The sequence below is a fragment of the Thunnus albacares genome, chromosome 7 (genome assembly GCF_914725855.1).
Source record: "Thunnus albacares chromosome 7, fThuAlb1.1, whole genome shotgun sequence".
NCBI classification, from domain to species: Eukaryota; Metazoa; Chordata; class Actinopteri; order Scombriformes; family Scombridae; genus Thunnus; species Thunnus albacares.
Genome location: NC_058112.1, coordinates 11,623,289 through 11,648,394, shown reverse-complemented (window position 1 = coordinate 11,648,394; position 25,106 = coordinate 11,623,289). Strand labels below are relative to the sequence as shown.

The 25,106-nt window shown below is 42.8% G+C and overlaps 2 protein-coding genes and 1 long non-coding RNA gene across 5 annotated transcripts in view; 2 read left to right on the top strand and 1 right to left on the bottom strand.

Moving 5' to 3' along the window:
• The window catches only part of dusp8a (dual specificity phosphatase 8a), a 46,087-nt gene extending 37,898 nt beyond the window's left edge, over positions 1–8,189 (top strand). For all 3 annotated transcript variants that reach the window (XM_044356173.1, XM_044356174.1, XM_044356175.1), the window contains 4 exons: positions 2,917–3,083; positions 3,223–3,382; positions 3,772–3,895; positions 4,305–8,189. In XM_044356173.1, coding sequence (XP_044212108.1) covers positions 2,917–3,083; positions 3,223–3,382; positions 3,772–3,895; positions 4,305–5,556 — 1,703 coding nt within the window. In that variant the 3' untranslated portion in view covers positions 5,557–8,189. The remainder of the gene's footprint in view (positions 1–2,916; positions 3,084–3,222; positions 3,383–3,771; positions 3,896–4,304) is intronic.
• Positions 8,190–11,552: 3,363 nt separating this feature from the next.
• On the bottom strand, positions 11,553–23,618 carry LOC122985797. Its single transcript, XR_006404193.1, has 6 exons — positions 23,491–23,618; positions 23,265–23,407; positions 18,612–18,825; positions 15,843–16,397; positions 13,331–13,504; positions 11,553–11,715 (listed from the first exon to the last, which is right to left on the bottom strand). It is a non-coding gene; the product is annotated as an uncharacterized LOC122985797 (long non-coding RNA).
• Positions 22,208–25,106, top strand: part of mob2a (MOB kinase activator 2a) — a 65,292-nt gene continuing 62,393 nt past the window's right edge. The window contains exon 1 of the mRNA XM_044356708.1: positions 22,208–22,740. Coding sequence (XP_044212643.1) covers positions 22,724–22,740 — 17 coding nt within the window. The 5' untranslated portion in view covers positions 22,208–22,723. The remainder of the gene's footprint in view (positions 22,741–25,106) is intronic.

The following is a 25,106-nucleotide window of genomic DNA, read 5'->3' as shown; positions in this document are numbered from 1 at the left end:
TTTCGGTGACCTCAGCGTGAGTGTACAGTGTGTTTATGTGCATGCTTTGTGTTCTCAGATTGGAATGGACGTGTGTGTCATCGTTTTCTTTTGGAGAATGTGAGGCCATGTCTCTTTGGGTTATTTGGTCCTCGCTGTTCTATGTGTGTGTGTGTGTGTGTGTGTGTGTGTGTGTCAGTGTGTTCATCTGCCCTTTGGACACTTGCTCTGTGTGTTTTATTCCATCTTGACAACACTCAGGGGGACAGGATGAGCCAACTGTCATCAACATCACTGTCCTTCCTTTTCGTCATGGCAACCTCAAGTAGAGTGGGGTCAGGTGACAAGGTGACAATAACACGCTATCTCCTGCGCGACTGACGTCCATTAGCGCCAGCCATGTAAAGCTTTGACTACAAGGAAGGTGTTTGTAATTGTGTTGACGTAATGTCACTGTAATGTAATGGCCCTTAAAAAAGCACACAGGCACACTCAGTCCTGGTCTCTTATCTCTAACTTCAGTCTCCCTTCATTCCAGTAACCCCTTACTCACTCTCCCAGCCGTCACACTCTGGCTCACCAGTTTTCCTTCTGTTTTTAATGTTTATTTAACACCAAATGAGGTCATCTACAGCAATCATGGCTGTAATTATTAATCCAGAACAACATGAGATCAAAGGGCAAGAACATGTTTAGAAGAGCGTTTTCATTCATGTGTTCACTTCCCTTCATACAAACTTTCTCCTCACACGCACACACACACACACACATACACTGTGTCCACTGTGGAACGTCCTGTCTTCTGTCCTTCTAACAACTCTCCAACAATGTCCTCACATAGAAAGGGAAATGGTTGCTGTGTGACGCGATGGCTTTTCCTGTTGATTTAACTGTCTCCAGGAACATGCTGCTTCCTCACACAGATACTGTATATGCCTGTGGCGGTAGCTATATGTAGCACTATTTATTTTCTTAACATGTGTGCGTGAGTGTGTGTGTGCACTCCACACCAGCAGCAGCTTGGGAACAGAGAAACCAGGAAGAAACCCTTCAAAGAACTACCCTTCCTCCCTCTGTTTTATCAATTACCGATGCAGTAGCACCACCCATAGGATCACTAGAAAGAGGCTCAAGGGGAAACTGTGCAGTGCCAGCACAGTTTAAGGCCAAATTGTGAACTACAAATGTCTGTTTAGTCTACACTATAGAGGCCAAAAAGGTTAGATCATGGAGTCATGCTAGCAGCCTTTCCTCCTTTGCATTAAGCCCTCTCTCCTGTTTCCTGAGAGTTATCTGATCGCTCTTTCTGCATCTATCCATCTACCCTTCCCCTCCACTCCAGCCCCCATGAGGAGCGCTGATGTCATTGCTCCGCCGGTTGCCATTAATAGCTGGAAACAGACAGGCCTTCTTTACTTTGCTCTTAAAGGGACAGTGCACCCAGAATAGCACTGGGTCATGAGGATGCATCCAGCCTGCTCACTCCTCAGAGGCTGTGGTGTTGTGAAATAGTATTGAAATACCAAATTTGCATTTCTCCAAGATATTTCTTTTCTTTTTTTTATTCTCAGCTTATTATTCTTTCTTTATCCTCAATCTTGTATTTGTTGAGTACACAGTGCGTGCTGCTGACACTGTGTGCTCTGTGTGTGTGTGTGTGTGTGTGTGTGTGTGTGTGTATGTGTGTGTGTGTGTGTGTGTGTGTTTGCCAGCCGTTGCTACATGAGTAGTGCAGCTGGGTGTGTGTTACAACGGAAGGCAAAGTCCTCCCTGCACTGTGCTGTGTGTGCTACTTTAGAAGAGTGATGTCATGTCTCACTCACTCTCACTCTGTGACCGTGTGTTTGTGTGTGTGTGTGTGTGTGTGTGTGTGTGTGTGTGTGTGTGTTTGTGTGTGTGCTACGTCCCAGATTGGGTCAGGCAGGGCTGAACCTAGATTAGGTTCTAATCTCCTTTCTGGGGCTCAGGGTTTCCTTGAAGCACTCCCCTCCTTTCTCCACACTCCTCAGCGAGGTCATTACCCACACACACAGACACATACACACACACTTCACACCTCACACCTCACCCCCACCTCCTTTCTTTGGCCCCTACCCTGTAGTTATACAACCACGGTACTGCAGAGTAATGATGAGTGTGGGTGTTTGTGTATGTGTGTGTGTGTGCAGGAATGGGGGCGAGCAGTGCTTATGTGGTGCATGTATGTGTTTGTGTGTGTGTGTGTGTATGTGTGTGCGTGTGCAGGAATGGGGGCGAGCAGTGCTTGTGTGTGTGTGTGTGTGTGTGTGTGTGTTGCAAAGAGAATTATAGGCAGTGAGAGTGAATATTGAGAACATGTTGCCTGCAAGATTATGTGATCATGCCTTCAGATTGTATCTTCTCAGAGTGTATCATCTTGTTAATATGTGAGTGTGTGTGTGAGCATATGCATGGCCGTGCGTGTGTGTGTGTGTGTGTGTGTGTGTGTGTGTGTGCAGGCGTGTGTGCTGTGCGGTTGTCAGGGGGATGTTACTGGGCCTCTGTCCTGGCCCTGCACCTGTGGCCTCTCTCATTCCCCCGGCCTGACGCAATGCACTGCTACAGGACATGAGCTCATGCAGGAAACAGAGCCACACACACACATATGCACATATGCCAAAAGTGGAGCCGCCTGCCTCTTAAAGGGCCAGACACATACATTCCTGGACGCCCAGCAGTTAACCTAACTCACACACAGAAGCACAGAGAGCCTCTTCTTTGCTCCTGTTACACTAAGCGGACACTGTAGCCCATATTCACCTCTGAAAGTCTATAGAGCGTCTGTTTGCTCTGCTAATGGTGGTGCAATGTTTTTTTTTCTTCAGGGTCTTTGTAGAGTTCCCAGTGTGTTGTGTGACTGCTCTGCGGAAAACCATTAGTGTAACTAACCAGTTCTCTCCTTCTCTTCTTTCTCTGCAGGAGGCTTTGCTGCTTTCTCCTCCTGTTTCCCCGGCCTGTGTGAAGGGAAGCCGGCCACTGCTCTACCTATGAGCTTGTCCCAGCCCTGCTTGCCTGTGGCTAATGTAGGGCCCACTCGCATCCTGCCACACCTTTACCTAGGCTCACAGAAAGATGTCCTCAACAAGGTTAGTATAGTTTATAATGTATAGTTATCGTATAGCATGTTGTTTCACTCAGTTGATTATTCTCTTAAAGATAACTGACTTGTTATTGTTACCTGGCAACAAAAATGACCTTGAACTCCTTTTATCTGTATCTCTGCAGGATCTGATGGCACAGAATGGTATCACCTATGTGCTGAATGCCAGCAACACCTGCCCCAAGCCAGACTTTATCAGCGAGAGCCACTTCATGCGCATCCCAGTTAACGACAACTACTGCGAGAAATTGCTTCCCTGGCTGGACAAAACTAATGAATTCATTGGTAAGCAGGGAAAAATAATAGTACAAGACATAATGTGTTTGGACTGAAGTTGAAGATTAGCAGTACAAAGCACAATAGCCCCTGAAGGAAGTGAATTCATCTCCAGTTATGTGTTAAAGAATGCCATGAAACTCAATCCCACACATCCGCATATTGTTGCAGTTAACGAACGTTCACGTGCAGTGCAGGTAACAATAGCATCAGGTACAACACATCCATTCAGATGATCCCCTGTACTCTTCCAGGAAATGTCAGTTTGCTTTCAGTAGGCGTTGATTGTCTCCAGAGACTCTGTGCTAAAGACAAACCCTGTCAGGGATCTGTGGTGTTGTGTACATTTGTGTATAGTTGTGTGTATTCATACTTGTGCATTTCTTCCTCCCCAACAGACAAAGCTAAGGTGTCAAACTGCAGAGTCATTGTGCACTGCCTGGCTGGAATCTCACGTTCAGCAACCATTGCCATTGCATACATCATGAAGACAATGGGCTTGTCATCAGATGATGCCTACAGGTACGCTTGCTCCTCCCACCCACCACCAGCTGAGCTAAGGTGTCAGCCCCAGTCAAAAAGCAACTCACTGTTGAAAGAAATGATAGACGATTTTCTCATCCCCGCCCCCCCAGTCGTGAGAAATGAAATTGTTAAATGGCTGCCAGGGATGAGGACGTGTACAAAAGGCTGTGCTTTCGACAATGCTGGCACAGGATTATGTATTGTGCTTCAGTAAAACAGTTCACACCGTACACCTAGTTCATCTAGGGTAATTCTGACTTGAGAAAAGTTCCTTAGTAAGTTTAGGATTTCAGACACGGTTAAAATTACTATACTTGGCCACAGATGGTACTCAACCCATTTACAAGAGTGATCCTCAAACTGATTTCCTGTAACTAATATTTTCTTACCTTTGTCCTCCTCACAGGTTTGTAAAGGACCGAAGACCGTCCATATCCCCCAACTTCAACTTCCTGGGTCAGCTGCTGGAGTTTGAGAAGGGCCTGCAATTACTCCAAGCTCTAAATTCAAGCTCTGACGATAAGATCTCTGAAGGCAATACTAAGCAAAACTCAGAGGTTAATGGTGTCAGCACAGGTTTCGAGATGAATGGTCACCACAGCAACTATGACTCATCTGTGGCAGAGCCACAGATCCCACCAGAACCCAAGCTACCATCACCCACCTCCCTCCAGCAAGGCTTCAACGGCCTGCACCTCTCCGCAGAGAGGATCATGGACACTAACCGGCTCAAACGCTCCTTCTCTCTGGACATTAAGTCTGTCTACTCCCCTAACAGTCCCCACTGCCTCAGCATGGCACCCACACACTCTGAAGACGTCCCTAAGCTGTGCAAACTTGACAGCCCAGGAACAGGCACCTCTAATGGTGTCTGCTCCCAGTCTCCCGTCCTAGACAGTCCCAGCTCCTCTGATTCGCCGTTCCCCTCACCAGGCAGCGGGGGCAGCATCGGAGGTTTGGGGTTCGGAGGAAGTGAAGGAGTCCATCGGTCTGGTTCTTCCTCTTCCAGACCCAGGAGAAAACCCAAGCACAGTTGTGGCAGTTCCCCGGTCCACTCCCAACCACACCACCCCCCCCAATCCCTCAGCTTGTCGCTGGACCACAAGAGCCCCAGTCTGGACGAGAACATAAAGGGCTCCCTGCTCTTGTCACTTCCCTCTCTGCCTACTGTGGGGTCTGGGGCCATGTGGACCAAACACAGAGACACTGTCCAGGCCACCACTCCTGTCACTCCCGTCACCCCCACCACAGATGCCCCCTGGCACTTCGGGGCAGAGGAGGGCGGTGAGGGTGAGATGGAGCTAGGGGGAGGAGGGGGTGGAGGGGGAGAGCAGTCGTCGGTGAGGTTTGGGAGCAGCTCGGCGTATGTGGCGTTTGGGTGCAGCGAAGGTGTGCGGTTACGAGACAAATCTCAGAAGGAGAAGCCCTCGGCGCCACAAACACAGAGAGACCACCGGGACTCAACGTCGTCGTCCACAGTGACCTTGTCCAACAGCGCAAACAACAGCGGGCCTTCGTCAGAGAAGCAGTTCAAGCGGCGCAGCTGTCAGATGGAATTCGAGGAGGGCATTTCAGAGACACGGTCCCGGGAGGAACTGGGGAAGATTGGGAAGCAGTCGAGCTTCTCCGGGAGCATGGAGATAATCGAGGTATCCTGACAGATAATGGACATGATCAGGGCTGTCCCTTGGGGGCAAAAATGGACCTGTTTAGAAGGAGTGCAAGAAGAGGACATATGAGGGGGAGCAGAAGAGGTTTTTTTGTGTTCCCCTCACAGACAGTGTTAAAGACTCCAACTGAGAAAATACAAAGCAGAGAGTTAATGTGAAAAGGTTAGCAGGCGAACTAGCATTCGCACCTGGACAGACAGAGCCTGAGATGTGGTGCTTAGCAGACCATAATCATCCTGAACTCTCATACAAATCTGAAGAAAAGTCTGGGGGAGGGTGAGGTAAATGGGGTGACTGTAGGTACTGAAACTCTTCATTTTTCTGAGCTCTGTCACAGATAAAAAGAAATGACCCAGGGCAAATGTCAAGTTGCATCCTTTATTATATAGAATACCCCTATTTTGACAGAGTTCGGACACGAACTGCTTGCCTGTGGTCAAATGTTAGTGTGCTTCAGTGGGTGTATAGCTCGTGATTTGAACCAAGACCCCTGTTTCCTCCCGAAGCTTCACCCCAGTGTCTGAAAAGCCTCAGAACCTCGCACGGCTACGTCCGCCCCCTTTCCCAGTGGCTCTGCCTGCTTCAGACTCTGTGTCAACTGCATCATCAACAATAACAGACTCCTTTAACGACACCATCACCTCACATCACCACAGCACAAGGCGGAGAGATCCCACGGACTCCCTCTCTCTATACTAAGGACTTCATAAGCGGTACTGCATCCAAAAACAATGAAGGATCGTCAGCATTTTCACCGCGTTGATAAAAAGACTTTGAGTTGAAGACGGGCAGTGCCCCCCCACCCCCGACCCCTCTCCACACCTCTGCCCCCACCCCCAAAGCACAGTGTGTCTTTTCTGACTTTGGCTCCCTTGTTTCCAGTGTTAACAACCCGATGGGACTGAGGTTTCAGGATGGTGAAGAGGGTTCGCTTTATTGGCCCTTGAGCTCCTTTATTGACTCCCCCAAGCCCCCTCCCACTGCTCCACCTATGGTCGCCACTGAGCATGCACCCGAAAGGCTGACAACAGAAAGACAAATACTATATATACAATATGAATATATATAGCAATTTTAATGGACTTCTAATGGACTCTTTTGTTCAGTTATAGTTTTAATTTATTGTATTGGTTCATTCTGGTAATGAGAAATAATATAATGTTTTGTGGATTTATTTCTTTTTTCTTTTGTTGAATTATTATTATTATTATTATTATTATTATTTGCTGTATGGTATTTATGAACACACACTCATACAAATACACACATTCAACAAATTCAAGCAAGCAATGTGTGCTGTTCCTTCTTTGGGGAGAGTGATGTATGACTTTGAAATGCACTTTTCTGCTTTCTGGTAACCAAGTTCAATTACCATCCACACTCTGGCTGCATGATATTTCCAAAAGCCAAGTCTTGAGTTTTAACAGTACAAATACAGAGCCTCTGTTTGGTGTTAGGATGGTACAGACATCCCGCTAGTGAGATCTTTAAGAACAGATCTCTGTTTTGGCTCATCTGCAGTGTGTATTCATGGATTTATCACAATTGAGGGCTTAAGCATGAACTAAAGAGACTGTTTTGTTCGATCCTGTCCAGGAGAAGACAGAGTAGCCGAACACTCTAATCATTCTTTTACAGTAAAACATTTTCTGCCAGTTTCATGAGAGCTTGCATAACAACAACTATATGCAAACAGACGCACGCTCTTTCACAAGTTTGAGATTCAAAAGAATCGCACCGAGTGTCCTCTCCGAGCCAGCACCAGTTCGTCATTATCATAGCGCGTCCCACCAAAGCTGAAACCAACACGCACACACATACACACCCTACACTGTATGCACTTACACCTATATTCACACATGTAAAGCATAGGCCCTACACACACCCTTTTGTTCATTCTCAGGGGATCTTTCAGTGAGCCAAGCCCGGCACAGGGTACACAGCTGCTGGTACATCAGCACAATGCATGTCCGTAAAGCACCCTCGCTTTCTCTCTCTCTCAGTCTTTTTATTGCTCTTATTTCTTATTTCCCAAAGCTTTGATAAAAACGGCATAGTAAAATTGAAAGAAAAAAAAAGTGGATCTTCATATCCAGACATGAAAAATGTTGCTCTCCTGGTGCGAGATGATTATTTATTTATAATGTAAAATGTTGTTTTCCTTTGACCCTTGATTAGCTTTTCTCTCTGGCGAACTCTGACCTTTGACCTTGTGCTGCTGCAGCTACAGTAAGTTCAGATAGATTCCTATGTCCCCCCCAACCCCCTCCCCGAGGCTCAAGCAACCTCTCCTCTCCCTCCTCAATATATTTTTAAGAAATGTTGTTAGAATTATTTATGACATGTAACAAAGATGATGCAGGCTGTCCCATTTGCTAAATCTGTTGTTATTGAATTATTATTATTATTATTATTATTATTATTATTATTATTATTATTATGTTGTGTAAATAGCAACACATCTAAGAACATTGATGAATTTAGATGAGTTTTTAAAAGAAAATCCTGATACCTTAGGCTGCTTGACGCAAAAATACCTCAGGTTCTATTGAAAGGCTTTTCCTTCCCCTGTAAATGTTTTGTGAAAATGAGACAAAAATACAGACATGACAAAATACAAACTCTTCTCTGCTTCTTCTTCTTCTTCTTGTGTGCTTGCATGAGGGATAAACGGGGGCTGGGAAGGGAATTCCAGTGAAACAGATGTACAACACCATTACGACATCCCGAGTCATGGAGTCTTCATATTGATTTTGTGTTTAACAAACTCCACTTCACTTCTGACCACAAAACACAGCTTCATTGATTTTTTTTCTTTTCCTCAGATACTGCCAATGCCACATGCTTCCATATGGTGATGGGATGATGAATTATTTAATAGAAGAGATTAATTCTGAATGACTTTCCAGAGAGAGAAGGCCTAGATTATTATGAACCAAACTATTGCATATAATGTCACTGGATTGGAATTTGATTGATTAGAAAAAACAGTAGTAGAAGAAATACTCAGGTCCCGAACATAAGTAAAAGTAGTAATATCACAATGTACAAATACTCTATTACTGCTTTCAAAATTATACTGTAGTTAAGGTACAAAAGTATTACTGTATCAGCAAAATATGCTTCAATAGGAAGCTATAGCATGACTCTGTCTAAAGCTAAAAGGCAAAACTAAATCCTCCTACCAGCACCTATAAACATGATGATCATAACATGATGTGCCTTGTAAAAAAATGACATGTTATAAAGTTTTACGGGGGTTAACCCACAGAGCTCGGCTAGCCGTTTCCCCCTGCTTCCACTTTTTACGCTAAGCTAACGTTAAGCTGTTGGCTTCATTTAACAGACAAGCATTGATCTTATCTAATGGTTCCTTACAAACTGTTCATATATATCATATGTATAGTTATATATAGTTATATATAATATCCTTATTATTAATGATTTGACATGTTAGCAGCATTTCAATGTTGCTCATTTCACTACTTTATGTGTTTATGTGCGATAGTGTTCGTGATATTTTATGAGCTCATCAGATGTTTTGTATGTAAAATCTCTGCAAAGTAACCAACTTTCAAATAAATGCAGTGAGGTAAAAGGTATATAATATTTCCCACTGAAATGTGAAAAAAACTGAAAAAACTCAAGTAAAAGTACAAAAACCTCAAACATTGTATTTATGTAAAGTAATAGAGTAAATGTGCTTAGTTACTCTATTCTATTCTACCATATTAAGCCAACATTCTTAGTTGCTTTAATGCCTTTTTTGTCTCAGTTATAAGGGTCAGTGAACAGGTCCTACAAACAGGAGACAGTGCTGGCTGTTAATTACCATCCAGAAGATTTAAAACAAATCATCAAAATCATAAATATAAGTGTTTCTGTCAGTGTTAGCTCACTACTAGCTGACAAAGGGAATATGTGACTTATCTGACACAGACAGTCATCCAGAAGATAGACAGACCGTAAAGACATAACTTCATAAGAGAGAGCGACGTGCAAGACAAGAACATGGATGTGTGTGTCTAAGAATAGGGAAACCACACCTCTGAGGCACATCACTCCGTTGTTCCCTGTCTTCTCTCAGATTGACTCATTGTCTGCCGTTATCCCTTCTGCTTCCTCTTCTCACTCCCAACACACACACACACACACACACACACACACACACATACACCTACAGGTTTGCCTTCGAACGCCCCCCCCCCCTTCCCCTCGCTCCACCTCTTCCTTATCCGACTGTCTGTGGGCACAGGAGTGGGAGGGTGGCTGGTGAGGGTGCGGTGTTTGCCAATGATGTGATGTGTTTGAACAGCGCTTACCTCCAGGGGAAGAGAGAATGAGATGAGGTAGTGGTGTGTGTGCGTGGGTGTGTGTGTATGTGTGTGTGAGAAAGAGAAAGACAAAGAGAGGTATTTGCCCCCAGAGTACACAGTGTTACAAAAAAACAGTGTTCAAATCCAGCGGGAGGCCAATTCATCGCATCCCCTCAATGGGGGCTTGACTACAAAAGGCAGTTTTGGTTTCATGATGTCATAGTGGAATTTCACCTTGTGCAATCAAACGATGTCTCCCCCAAACAAAGCATCACTCCCAAAGCTCCACCGTTTAGTACCATCTTTCCAGAACAACTAGTGTGTTGTTGTGAGACTGGCGAGTGGAGAAGGAAAGGAGGAGCAGCAAAGGAGATGGAGCAAATCCTTTCAACACACACATAACACATGCAAAACCAGATGGCCCTTGGACTTTTTTCGGTGAGCACAATGCCGTGTTAATGAGCGTTTCACTGAGTCCAATAGGAGACAGGCAGAGGTAATGGCATTACCAGCATCTCCAGCTGAGTCCCACTGCTTTTCCGTGTATGTGTGTGTGTGTGTGTGTGTGTGTGACTTTATTTCATGGGCATCATGGGAATTCCCCCTGACAAGACCACCACGGTAATGGAATACATAAAAAAATCCCACTTTCTCACTTTCACTCTCTAACATGAACGGCCCTCCTGGCATGTTGGCGTGTGTATTTATCACCCAGATCATAACAGATAATCCTTTCACAATATGCTTCCTCTGAGCGTGTGCGTGTGTGTGTGTGTGTGTGTGTTTGTTTTTCAAGGTGCCCTCAGCTCGTATTATATGGATCTGCATCTCGGGTAACCTGCTGTCTCTCCTCTGCTGTGCTGAAGTCTGCACTTCTATGCAGGTTTCCTGTTGCCAGTGTACTGTACCCCCTCCTGAAATAGCTTTCTGAAGTTATTTATCAGTCACTTTTTGCTCTTTTTAGCTTTTATCTTACATCTCAACTGGCTTGAGTGCTTCTTAACCCCCCTTAACATACAGATGACCCCTTTTATTTCCTCTTCAGCAGCTTTAAGATTGTTGAACTCATCTAATACAGTTGTCATATACTCTGTATAAGCTTGTTCCAGCTCTTCACTGAAGATATATGATGTTCACACTTTTTCCACAAATATCCTAAATATTTAAACCCAAGACTGTTTTATGTGGCTGCACCATTTCATCAAATGGACACATTCTAGATGTCTCGTGCATCATTTTATGCAAATTTCCCTTGATTTCAGTCTGAGAAATTCACACAACTTTTCACTAGAATTGAAAATAAAGACTTGATTTGAATAATATTTGGCTGCCCAGCATGGGTGCCAAAAGATCCCACTGATGGCGACCCATTCACAATTCTCACTGAATTCTGTCCACCATGTTTCCTATCATGGTCTGGCAGTCAGTGTATTGAGAGAGAATAAAAAGTCAAAGCTGGACAGTCAGCTCAAAAAGAATAAATGTTTGTGTATAGATACAGGATACATGTGTGTATTCATTGGCTGCATGCATATGAGTCATTTACATGAGGGAATATGACAAAGAAGAGAAGAGAGGATGACCGCACACTAAGCTCCGAGGAATCTATTATATTACATTTTATTTATTTAATACATATTGATACATTAAAATCATTGGAGCGTAATATGGTCGTCCTCTCTTCAAAGTAGAACTCTACTTGAACTCTACAGGAGAGATGAACACCGTTCCTCAAAAAGATATCCCCTCATTTGGTGTTTTTATGATGAGGGGATGTTGACGATGAGGGGACTTCTGTACTGGACTGCGCAATCTGGGGGAGATCTGGTGACTGTGAAGGTCAAAGTAAACGATTCACATTATTTTCATACACATTAAATGGTTCAGTGAGTTGTGTGAATGTTCTCATTTATGGGGTTTTCCTTCAATTTGTCACCGGTTTGTATGTGAATGAATACTGTTTGCTGCTTGTCCGTGTGTGTGTGTGTATATATAAATGTGGCATGTATGAATTATGAATGCCTTCCTAAGTGCGCTTGCATGTTTGTGTTTCTACGTGGATACGAGCTGTTTACATGTATGTGTACTGTATACGAGGTTGCGTGAACATGGATCGTCATGTTTTTTTATTGGCAACAACTGTGTGTGTTTCGTGAAAAGCTCATTTAAATTAAACTGAAAGTCTGGTGCATTTGTACTGCATGTGTGTGAGTGTGTATCCTCCCTCTCACACCGGCTGATGGGTACCAGACGTATCCATGCTGAGGGGCTGCCTGGCGCCTGGTCCCAGGCCTTCTATATGGAAACAGTTAGGAACCGTTACGTCAGCAGGCTACGCCACTCTCTGCTTTTCCACTCGCACACATGCGCCTTCACACACACACACACTCACACATCCAAAGTGCACTTAATATTTTCACCGAACATGCCTACTCTCTCTTCCTCTTTTGCTCTCTTCTGTGTTGCTCCCTTTTGCACACTTTAATCTCATACACACACTCATTACAATCTGCTCGAAAGTTGCGTCAGCGCAGCATTCCACACTTTTCCATGCGTCACCAAGGATGACTGACTCCAAACAGCATTTCTTGCCCTTTTTTTCCATGGAAAACTCTTGTCCTTATATAACCCTGACTCTGGAAGCCCGCTCATCCTACTATTTCTCCCTGCCTGTCTATATCCTCTCTTTAACCTTTCTCTCATCCCTATCCATCTCTCACGCAAGTGGGCAAAAAAAAAAAAGTTGAGTGCTGTGGGCTGAGAGGCAGCCTGTGGTAGTTCCCTCTGCAGAGTGCCAGGCCTGCAAGAGCCTTGGTACAAACATACAGTATGTGTCCAATATTCTCTTCCTGCTGCTGCCCTCGTGCAGTCATAAGCACATTCATGAGCCCGTCTTCATTTCAGAATGAATTACAACTCGCCACAGTGAAATGAGCTAAATAGATGAACGCAGGGAGATCATTAGTGCATTTTCTGCAGCGGGCAGGAGTGTGTGTGTGTGTGTGTGTGTGTGTGTGTGTGTGTGTGTGTGTACAGCCTGTGGGGAGGAAGAATCCCTGGTTGGCTCTGAGCCTCACCAGGCCTCAGGTAATCCAGTTTAATGCAGTTAGCGTTGTCATGGCCACCTGTGTATTACACATTGCAGCATTACAGAAAGACTAGAGGGGGTGTCTAGACTGGCAAATCACTGGAAAACAAAGAAAGGCTGTGTGGGGGCTCACTGTGATGTCTGGAGCCTTTGATATAAACAACAACATAAGTGCTCACAGAAATGGGTCAGCCAGACCGACACAGTATAGACAATATAATTTTCATCTAGAACGGTGATGGAGTGTGTTAGGATGATGAGAGTGGTTTAATTTGTGTTCAGGGCACTGACAGACAGCAGACAGAGAGTCATTATGATTCTTCAGGCAGGTGTTGTGTAACTGACTGCTGCCACCTACTGCTGGCTCCCAGTCAAGCTCGGCAGCTCCGGTTCGTCCCCTGACAGGAAGGTGAGAGGCGATCGATACTTTTGTTCCACGAGTCAAGCCAGCAGCAGATTGAATGTGCATCAGCCCGTCAGTCCTCAGGTTTCACTCAGCATCTGTTTTCAGGACTGAATCGAAATGAATGAACTAAGAGAAAGAGAGAGACAAAGTGTATCTGTGATTTCTCTGTCAGTTCGTGTGCCTCTGTGTGCATGTGTGTGTTAATATGTGCCCCCTCTTCTCTGACACTGTGTGTGTGTATGTGTGTGTGTGTGTGTGCGCATGTGTGTGTATGTATGTTCAAAGTGCTGACTAAAGCAGCTGGTGGTGCTGACATCTGTCTCTGTCTTTCTGATGGTGGAACAAACTCCGTCTCTCCCAGCATCAGCTCCATCAGCACTCTCTGCCCAGGTCAAAACCCCATCAATGCATCAACACACACACACACACACACACACACACACACACACACACACACACACACACACACTGTTCCTGCTACTGTAGTCAGCAACACACAAAACACACAGCAGTGCATATCCCATATCTCAGCGTCTGCACCTCCAAAACCACATCCCAGCAGACCACCACCAAAGAAGACAGTGCTTCAGGTGGATGTGGCACCACTAACACAAGGTCAGACACTGCCTCATCTCTCTGAATGATGAAGGCCAGTATGAATAGCCGACTACCACAGTTGACACTTAAAAGTTTCCCCTCAGGTTGCAACAGTACAGAGTTTTTGAACCAACTGTTTTGAGAACAATTAAGCACAATTATCCTTTGTAGCCTAAGTGCTTAAGGTCGTCTGGAAAGTTTACAACTCTCACATGAATCTGAATAGATTTTACTTCAAGATGGTCATGGTTAAACAACTGGAGAGGAGATGTTTCCTTAGAAATTAAGGTAATGAATGAATCAAGAATAGTTGAACAATAGTAGAACAATGTATATTTTACTGGTGAGACTGGCGTTGACCATGACCTGCCTGAATCAGTAATGTAGAGCTCTAATTAATGGACACCTTGAATAGAGAATCAAATTTACAGTAGTTTTGTCTGTAGATTTTTACACACAGTTTTAGGGGATCAGTGGTAAAACTAATTTTCCTCGAAAGCTTCTCTGGTCAATTTGGGCGTCTGACAATGTGCAGTGCCTAAAGTGAAAGGGACTTTTCATACTAAATGGAAACCAAATGAAACTTGACATAAAAGTGAACTTCAACAACATTTTGTGTTAACAATTTAACAATGATTGTTGCATTGTCAAATTTGATTACCATTTAAATGCATTGCTTGTGTATTGATTAAAACATGTAGCCTACCTTTGTAAATGTCCCTATTTCAAACTTGATATAAATAATATATAATGTTAAAACTTAACTTTTTTGTAAGTGATTTGTTTATGTTTGGTTAAATATACAGCTAATAATTATTTTAAGTTGCTATAATCAAAATTTTAAAATCAGCAATGAATCAAATGACTACGTGTTAGTTAAAGGTGTTCCTCAAAGTGATGAATCTGCAAAGACTTGCAGAGAATATTAATGTTAATAAAAAAACATCATTCAGGACACCTTTATACTACATTGTCAGGTACTATTTAAAACAAGCAACACAGAGGCTCATAATACAAGACATGGAAAACAATAAAATGAGGGATATTAACGTTAATAGAAATATGGAATAAAAAGACCCCATTGTGCTGCATTGTTAGACACTAACTGAAACATCCAAAGCAGACACACAGACATAAAAAAGCATGCACAGTATGATACATAAATCAGTCTAACACAATAAAGGCAAAGCCACAGTAAGACATGCATGCAGGTACATGAGGGCAGACTGGCGATAGAAAGATAGCGACAGGTGATAGCAGACAGCGAGGGAAGTTCAGCACAGAATAAACTGAGGACAGTAAGATGCAATTGAGTTTTAGTGCTGCTGACAGAGCTGAATACTAATTAACCATTTCTTTAAATGAGCTCAAATAAACCGCATGTGTTCAGTTCTCTAATAGTTGCTGGGATGGGGTTTAACAGTGGATGCAGACTGACTGAAAGCACTTCCTCTGAGTGAAAAAAGTCAAGAAGTCAGATCATATATAATCTTGTACGTAAGACAAATGAATTAGCTAGCTTAGTTTGCTAACAAGTTCATCATATCAATTTAAAAATTGATGATGCAAGTGTTGTGTTTGCATCTTGTTTCTATAATACACATTTAAAGTTCTTACACAGAAGAGAAAAGATCAAATCCTACAAAAATTCTGTAAATTACCAGGCATATGCGTTAAGACATGCAAATTTGGTGGCTATCTACCAAAAAAAAATTAAATGGTGTTTTATATACAAAAAAACATATTTGAATCTTTAGGAGTTATGCACACAAAATATGATTATATTTCAACTGTAAACACTTATCCATAATTGAGCCTGGTGTTTGTGGAGGCTTGGTTTAACAAGCACATAGACATGATGACTTACTGTAGGTTGCTAAAACAAAGGCTGAATCTTTCAAACACAGCAGACGGCTTGCTGCTGACACACAGTGTCTGTGGCTGCTGCTCTGTTATCATTTCTCCTCTCTCTGCCCATGACCTCAGAGCCACATGCAAGCTATTTATGTTGAGTTGCTTCTGGCTGAAAATGACTTCATGTCTGATTTGCTTGAAACACAGAGGGGGGAAGGGGCTGTATCACAGTGTTCATGGAGCATTTACTGCATTAAAACAGCATGCTTTGACCTCCCTAGTTAGATGGGGTTTGATGCACCGGAGGCGAGACTGTGCATCAAGTGTTCCACCTCTCCTCTTACTTCACTTTTTGAAAATCCCAAACGTTTCCCGGTGTCTTTGGTTTACCAATCCTTCTGGATTTCATTTCTTCTCATTTCCTAAAATGTATGTCATCTCCTCCTTGCTTCCCCTCTTCTCTCTTCTTTATCCCCACAGCTTCCCATCTTTCTTCTTTCCAACATTCATCTGGAGTTTCCAATCCATCCCCTTCCTTCCTGCACCTCTCTTCTTCTTCTTCTTCTCTCTAGGATGAGAGTGCTAGAGTCAGGTAGGTCTGCAGACATGAGTAATGTGGCTAAGACTGACTCATACACCGAGACATCAGCCGTCAGTGTGGAGCCAGCAATGACACAAGCGCAAGAACAAACACGCGTACGCACACACACACACATGCACGCACACACACACACTATATAGTGAATCGAAACAGAGGCAGACAGACTTGGCGGTGCCGACATTCTGAAACCCAGTCATGCAAGCAGCCATTATCATCACCTTATATTATGTGATCATAATTGAGAAACTGAAAATGAATCCATCAGAGATGAGATCAGACTGCTTACAGTAAACATGTCTAACACACATACACACACACACATCTGCCTGTGTGGAGCTCGTTGGAGATTTTTACATTCAAATGTCATTACATAAAACATAATGTGTAAAAAACTTGCTTGTGAATAACTCCTAAAATAATACTTAAGTGTGTGTTTATTATTATCATAATATCACACTTAAATATCAGTGAAGTAATTTGATGATCTTGAACTTTATTTGAAGTCATTTGCCTGAACTTTCATGCATTTTATATTTTAAAAAGGCCCATAAAGTGATTTTTGGAATCAAACATCTCCAATATAAACATGGTTGTAGTTTTATGAGTGCATAAAAAAAAATCGTCCTTTTGGCGCCACAAAACAAATGTCACATCTAGTTGTTGTGTAATTTATGAAAACACACACACACACACACTCTTGCTCATACACTCTTCATTGCATCTATTAAACATTCATTATTCATGCAAGAGTAATGTGTGGTGTCTCCATTTTAATGCCTCCTAATGGCTTTTTGAGTTACTGCTGCCAGCTATGAATAAATCATATCAGTCATGCCGCAGCCGATACCAGCAGCACTGAGCTGATCTATAGGTATGTGGTGTGTGTGTGTGTGTGTGTGTGTGCGTGCGCGCGCACGCATGTGTATGGTTTTCACAAGCCTGCTCTCCTTCTGATCCAAAACAATCAGATAGGTTTAGACAAATAAAAAGGCTGTGGTCAGGTTTTTTTTCTTATCTTGATAATACAACAACTAAAATAATGTGTGTGTGTGTGTCATACTGACTAGTATGCCGCAACTTCTCGGCAGGGTATAAGTCACCCTCCACACAAAAGCTCATGTGTAGAGATAGTGGCTTAGACATAATTATCTTTGCAAAGACTGAGAGTCTGGTGGGAACATACTGCATTTATATGCAAATATTGTATCTACAGTACAAAGAAGAAGGGTTACAAAGTTCTCTACTGTTCTAAGGTGGATGCTTTCACTTTCTACATAGTGCCCTCAATGCAAAAATTGACTGTAATAGTGATATTTTAAAACTACATCATCATAACAACAAAACAAACTAGAACTTTGATATGAATCTCTGCTGTGATCAGAACTCCTTCTTCAAGAAGCTACAGCAGGTGGACACAATACAGGAAAAGCAACAACCAAACAGTGTAATGCAACCCACTATAATATGCAACAATACCATATTCTGTTATTCAAAATGTTACATTTTTATTGAGACTGCGTCACAGAACTTTTGGTAAAACTGTATTTTACAGGTCCATAATTTCCTCATCATTTCCCAGGACGTCCAATAGAAATAACTATGTCATTTAATTCTAATTATAGGGAGATTTTTCTTATTTAAACCAAAATAAATATTAATTCATATTATTCACTTATTACTCTTTGTATATGTTGAATTGTATGGTTACTTTTGCATATTCAGCTGATCTGCTGTGGACTCACTAAAAGACTCTCTACACTAGTAATTAATTGCAATTAATTAATTAGAAGAGTACAAACTGAACACTATCTCTTTTTTAGTAGTACCAGTTTATATAGTTCCTTCAAGGAAATCCTTTTTCATTGCAGACATGTTGATTTACCATAGAAACATGAATGATGGTTGTGTTCCATTTAGGTGTTTCAGCTTCACAGCTGCAATATGATGCATGTGTGCAAATTGTCACCATTCATGTTATTAGTTACATCTGTGCTTTGACAAGACAAAATCTGCTGTGAAAACGATTTATTGTGATATATTATTGCGATTAAACTGTAAGGTTGAATATTTTCTCATTCCCCTATATTCCGTACGGAGTCCACAGTTTATAATATAGTTTATAATACACAATCTACAACAACACCACGAACTACAATGTCAAGTTCAATCAACAATACATACATGGGGAACTGACGCAGATTTCTCTGCACCAGCTGGGATGTGGTGGAATGGGAACATATCGACCCCTGGATGGCTCATTATTGACGAGTGGATGGATTTCAGGAAGTGACCTTGGCTAACTCAGACGAGCACCTGACCAGAGCCCGGCTCGTTTTCCCACAAAGAACATCTCTGGCACCAGCCGCCCCTCTGACAACAGACTGCAGGTTATATCCTTGTGAGAGGTAAACATACTGTTATTCACTGGACTCATCTCAGTTCATCGCAGACTGATCAGGAAGTCATGCTGAAGTGATGTCATGGATTTGGTCATAGGAGTGTGTCATAAAATGTGGGAGCGTCAAAAAGTTGATTAGAGTTGATGAGGGGCTTAGAGAGACTGTAACTGCTAAAAGTAATAGGTCCCATATATAGTAAGTCCTGCCAGCTGCTTATGAGCAAAGAACCAAGACTTGACATACTACTATTATATAATGAATCAGAGCTTCCAAAAGGCCCTTTTCAAAGCAAAACACTGTGACTTGTCTTAGATAGATAGTAGATAAAGCACAGGTGTTACTAACATTAACCATGACACAGTTTCATTCAAGTATCCCAGTGGGTCATGACAGTTTGCCAGCACGTACAATACCAGGAACCTGCTACTGAAGCAGCTAAATGGAATTCAGCCGTCAGTAATTTTATTATTTACACCTGTGCTTTTCCTACTGTGACATGTCCAAATGTCTTGACACGGCAAAAACCTATTCATGAAAAATGTTGGTTGACCCAAATTACAAAAACATATCTTTTTCCTGAAACAGTGTCCCAGTTGCTCTGGATAATCCACAAAACACGCTGTCAATTGTTTTCAGAGGGACTGTTTATTCGATAGGAAAGACAGTGAGGTCTGTGGATTAGCCGCAATAACTGGGACATCGACTCTGTTCAGAAATGTTGCTGCTGGCGTTTTAAAAGTTTAATATAATGTGAGCCCCACAAACAAAATTCCATCATCTCTATTGGATTGAGATGGAGGAAAAAGATATCTCAAACCTGGACATATAAAACCAAAACAGTCTGCATGGTTAGATTTTACTTGAGGTAAATAAAAGAAATAATGTTGTCAAAAGCAACATCAGAGTTGTAAAGCTATAAAACGTGCAGATAAATGCTGTGATAGTTAATAACTGGTTAACTGTGATCATTAAAAAAAATGCAGATATTCAATAAGAAAATATTTTTTTTATAATTTGAAAGAGCCAACCCATTAAATATTGTTTTGTACTCACTGTCGCTGTCAAATATTTACAATACATAACAGTATTATACTATAATGTTACCTTACACATGTAACAATCATCCTAATCACTGAATTTTAACTGAAATAGAAAAAAGACTTGTGTCAAATAAAAGTTTAGGCACTGTAATCATTATCAGGGCAAACAAATTGTGATTGCTGCATCTCTAACAGAGACTCTGTCTGTGTTTTACTTTCACTTTTGTCCTTGAATAGTGGGAATAAATGAATATGCAGCGTCCAGTGTCTGCACAACAATCATCCCACACTGCCACCGTGTGGCTCTTTATGGCATTACATCAAATCTGAGCGTTACACCAGCCTCTTGTCAATCATCTCTGTAACTCCGCCCCTCCCTGAGCTGATTGGTGGCCACCAGAGCGCTGGAGTGTCGAGGAGCCAATCATGTGGCTCTGCCTCCTGTTAACAGGGCTCCTATTCTCAATGCCCTCTCTGTCGCCTGTGTGCTACTGTTATTTATAGAAGCCTGAGGATGCAGAGTGCAGCATGGGAGAGAGGAAGGGAAGGAGGAGAGAGTGAAGAGAGGAGTGTTAGGACTTGATGACGACTATACATCTTGCTCTAGTGGTCTCTTAGAGAGGGCCAGACAGCAGAGGAGACCAGTCATTTTTGCAGGGCAAAGTATATATTGATCCCATCATTGCAAACCGCATATGTCTGATTGATGGTTTTCTTAAAGATGAAAATGGGTGAAAAGAGAGCAGGGAATGGGAGAAGGGAAAGGGCTATTAAATAGTATAGACTGAATAGACAAGGGTTGAGGTTAAGGCAGTAGTACAATAAAATATGTGATTACATATATTCCTGTACCAAAATAGAACTGGAAAACTGAAAAAAGATACATGATAAAGGGTCTCTGAGTGTCCTGCATGGTGGCTAAAGCAGTTTTAGTATTTTATTTAAGTTGAACATATCTTCTTCTTCTATGTATCCTGTGTAAAGATTTCTTTGTAGGGCTGCAATTAACAATTATTTTCATTATCAGTTCATCTGTCTTTTTTTTTTTTTTTAGATAAATCGTTTGTCAGAAAATACTGAAAAATTCTAACAGTCAAAAACATTTCCAGTTTACAATGTGACTGCACAGAGATATCTGTACTAGCTGAGTGTCTGAATGAAGTGTAGAATGGCGGGCAGGTCATCAGTGGGTGAAGTGCATGTTATATAACTAATCACTAGACATAAAACACAGTTTCTTCTGTCTGAGGACCGCCGGTTTCTGAGAACAAGCAGAACAGTGGCTGATAGTAGGCCTATATAATGATCTAGCCAGTGACACGTTATTCATTACTGTAACCGCCCTTCTGCCTGCACAGGGTCACAGTGAGAGGTCAGTGCACATGGACAGCCTCCAACTGAGAAATACGGCCTCCGAAGGTATTTCTCTGGGCCTTGTTTGAAAGGTTATTTCTTCTTTATACTTTATAATGGTGAAAACTACAGGAGGCTCACTAAAGGAAAAGACACAGACAGATTAACTGGTGGGCTCGCGGCCAAAAAAGCTCCTTTTGACCTCCACCAATCACCCTCTGTCATCTCCAAGTTCCCATCAAGTAGAGTGACACATACCAGACTACATATGACAGCTTCATTATATACCAGCAGAGCCCACAGAGAACCATAGCTGGAATCTGCCTCAAAAGGTTTCTGCATGCTAGTTAGTTTATCTCAATGAGTGAACTAAATACAACTTAATTTAAGAACATGCATCACGTGAGCATATTATAAACTGAATTTTTTTTTTTAAAAAAAAGCTCATTAAGTAGATTTTGATGAGCTTATCTGGGTGTGGCCCTGAGGTGTAAGAGGTTATTTTTCCCACTCAGATCTATCTCACTATTAGGATTTTTAGAGGTCTGAAGAGGTGAAAGTATCCAGATTGAAGGAATAAAGAAAAATAGGTGCCAAAGTTTTGGTTTTCATCCTTATGAAATCCTTGGATTCTACAGCATTGCCGCCATGCTCAGGATTTCACAAGAATAAAGACCAAAACTTTTGGGAGATTGAACAAAAAGTATATATTTTTCTCCAGCATATGTTTCTTTATCCCTTCAATCGTTTGGTGACCCCTCAGATTTATCTTTGGATTCCTTCAGGGCCCTAGAATAAGATGACAAGTGTTGTAACTAATGTGCTGTAATCAAACTCGATTGAACAGTGGATGTCTTTCAAAATGAACTGATGTCATCCTTTTTTAACGCTTGCTAACTACATATCCCATTGCATCCATGTTCATGCAGCCCTGCGTGCAGCGCATTTTACGCACAGGAGAGACAGAGTGGGTCGGGTCTGTTTACTTCCGGACTCCGATTTTAGACTCGCTCAGAAAGCAGCAGCAGCAGCTCCAGTGGGGGTTCAGGCTGTCAGCTAGCACGGCAGCCATACAAGGCTTCATGACAGAGGTTACCGGGTTGACCAGCGGCATCCCAAACACTCACAAGCCTCACCGGACGGCGCGACTCCAGGCGGACCCGCGCCGCTTGCCCAGCTCTCCTCTGCTCTGCTCGCCTCCGTGCTCAAAGTCACTCAGTGCTGCCCGCTACACACACACTGATCCATCCGCCTGTGTTTGCTGCCACACTTCATGATCCGAGCAGACTGAGGATCAAAACAAGGACAATCGCTCAAAGTTGAAGCGGCGTCTGCGTGGAGAGACGCGGGCCCCGGCCGGGGAGAGCGACGGGGGACCAGGCAGCCAGGGCAGAGAGGGTGGTAGCTGGATAAACTAGGGGGGGGTGGGGGTCGTCTCCGGCTCCTGGTGGATTTATCCCCTGCCAGCTAACGTTAGCACAGCTAGCTCCAAACAAGCACCATGGACTGGTTGATGGGGTGAGTACAGACAGCTAACTCTCCTGTGACGGCTCGACTGCGCAGTCTTTAAACCACCGCACAGTGTCTGACAGCAGCACAGCCGGCCTTACACAGGTGCACTGTGGCGGTGAATACTGTTTCATTTCCACTTCAACACATTAATGTAGCTGTACAAGCGGGTAGCATGTTGCCTAGCTTAGCCTAGCTCTGCGGGGCTAGCTTGGTAGCAGAAGCTGGCAGCGGTAAACCGACCTAATGTTGCCCCGGGCCAGGCGGTGTTTCTGGGCATCTGTGTGGCCTGCAGCTAACTAGCCAGCAATGCCAGCGCCCAGATTAGATCTCTGTAGAGGCCAGTTTGCCTCTCCAGAGATATTATTTATAGGAATGATTAACACAGCTAACGTTAGCAGCCTGTCAGTCGTGCTAACGCGGCTATGCCCGGTTTTAGTTTATTTCCTGCGCAAGGTGCGCCTTCGCTGGTTGCTTTTTACATGAACTAACGTTAGCAGCCGTGCTAACTCCCCAAATGTGTGCTAACTTACCTCTGGAAAAAAACAGAGGTTCCGGTGTCAACGAGCTCATTGATGGAGAAAATAGCTCTCATGCTTGTTAGTCAGACACCTTGGAGGAGGATGAATAAATAAAACATCACGCAGACGATGGTCCATTGCAATGAGTTGCTGACCTAAAGCACACAATAAAACATTTGTTATCAAAGCGAGATCACAGTGTTTTCAGGTGTTTAAACAAGCTGCGTGTACTTTGTACCTTGATGGAGCAGGTGACACCTGCCAGGAGCTGATGATGCTGTTTAGTCATGAGTTTGGGTGAGATACATCTGTCTCTGCATGACTTCAGCCAAGGTTCAAGGCCATGATCATCATATTCAGGACAGAAGTGATAGAGCTACTTGTCAAAGCCTCTGCGATAGAAGTCAGATGTGTTATCTTGCATTTACTTATGTAATTGCTATGCAAACTTAAGCACACTAATGATAAAGTCATATTTGCTTGTAAGTAAAGGAAGGACTCAGTCAGTGAAGTCATTCTAAGGTGTGTTTGTAATATCTTTGTTATAGTAAGGTGTCGTGCTGCGAGGCCGGTCTTTTTGCTGACAGGTTATCAGGTCGGCTGCAGCACGTTGCGGGGCAGAGGAAGGGTGGAGGCCTGCTGTCAGGGGTGTTTCTTCACTTTGTATCATTTTGGCTGAAAAAGATAAGGATTCAGTCCCTCCATAACTATTACCTCTGCCTAGGAGGTTTTGTCTGCGTTAGTTCACAAGGATATGTGAGAAAATGCTCAACAGACTTAATGAAACTTGACATTTAGTTAAGAAAAATCAGCTCAGTTTTTACTGCATTCTCACTCATAACTCCTGAACTTGAGACATAAACAAAATTAAGTTTCCCTGCTTGCTTGGTTCAACACAATTTTTTTCCATCAGTCATTCAGTCGTGGTATATTTGAATGACCCTGAGAAATTTGTTTTTGGTATTTCAAACAGCTTTTCTGTGACTACCTATTTCACACAAACTGGCATAATTTTCTGAGTACATTATGCAGTTGCAACCAAAGAGAACTGTGTTGTTTTGGTAGAAGTGTTCACTCACTTGGTGCTTTTCTCAGGTTTTTAGCCACTTCTGACATTTGTTTTCCTGGTTTTTGGTAACTGATTCTTGCATTGATTTTGTCTCGAGTTGCATCAGTCCTCTCAGTTGTTAATGTGATTTACAGGTCTTGTCCTCCTCTTCCTTTTCCCCTCAGTCACTCACATGAAGTAATATATTACGTTTTGCCCCAACAGTTGGTGCTGTCAGACCTAAACTGGTTTACTCAGTGATCTCTTAGGAATTCAAGAGAAACACCCAGTTACGTCTCCATGTTGGAGAAGATGAGGAAAGTGAAGAACTACATAAGAGGAAATGAGAAGGCCGCTGCCTGTCTGTGTCAGGATTATAATGGATGATACTAAATGTAGTTGATATTGACACATTCTCCATTTTAGTAGAGTTGTTGAATCTCTTTTTATAGAGTGACATCCTTTAAATAAGTCATTTTATCAACCTGCAAGTGCTCTCAGAGAAAAATGAGTCATACTTATTTATGAACTTAAATTATTTTATTCGTAGCAAGTGAAGTCATGTACAAACACTGCATCATTCCTGTCATGACTTCTTCTCCCCGCTGACCAAGACTGGTGTGTTTGTGTGTGCGTTTTGCGAGATTGTGTTTACCTGCATGTTAAGGAAGTGTGTTGTGTATTGTGTATAAGCGGGGAAGGTGTCTATGTGAGCTGAATGCATTGGAGGGGAGCAGGCATGCGTCCAGTGTACGTCACCGACAGAGCGGAGTCCATGAATGAGTTAACCAAGCGTGTAATCACGC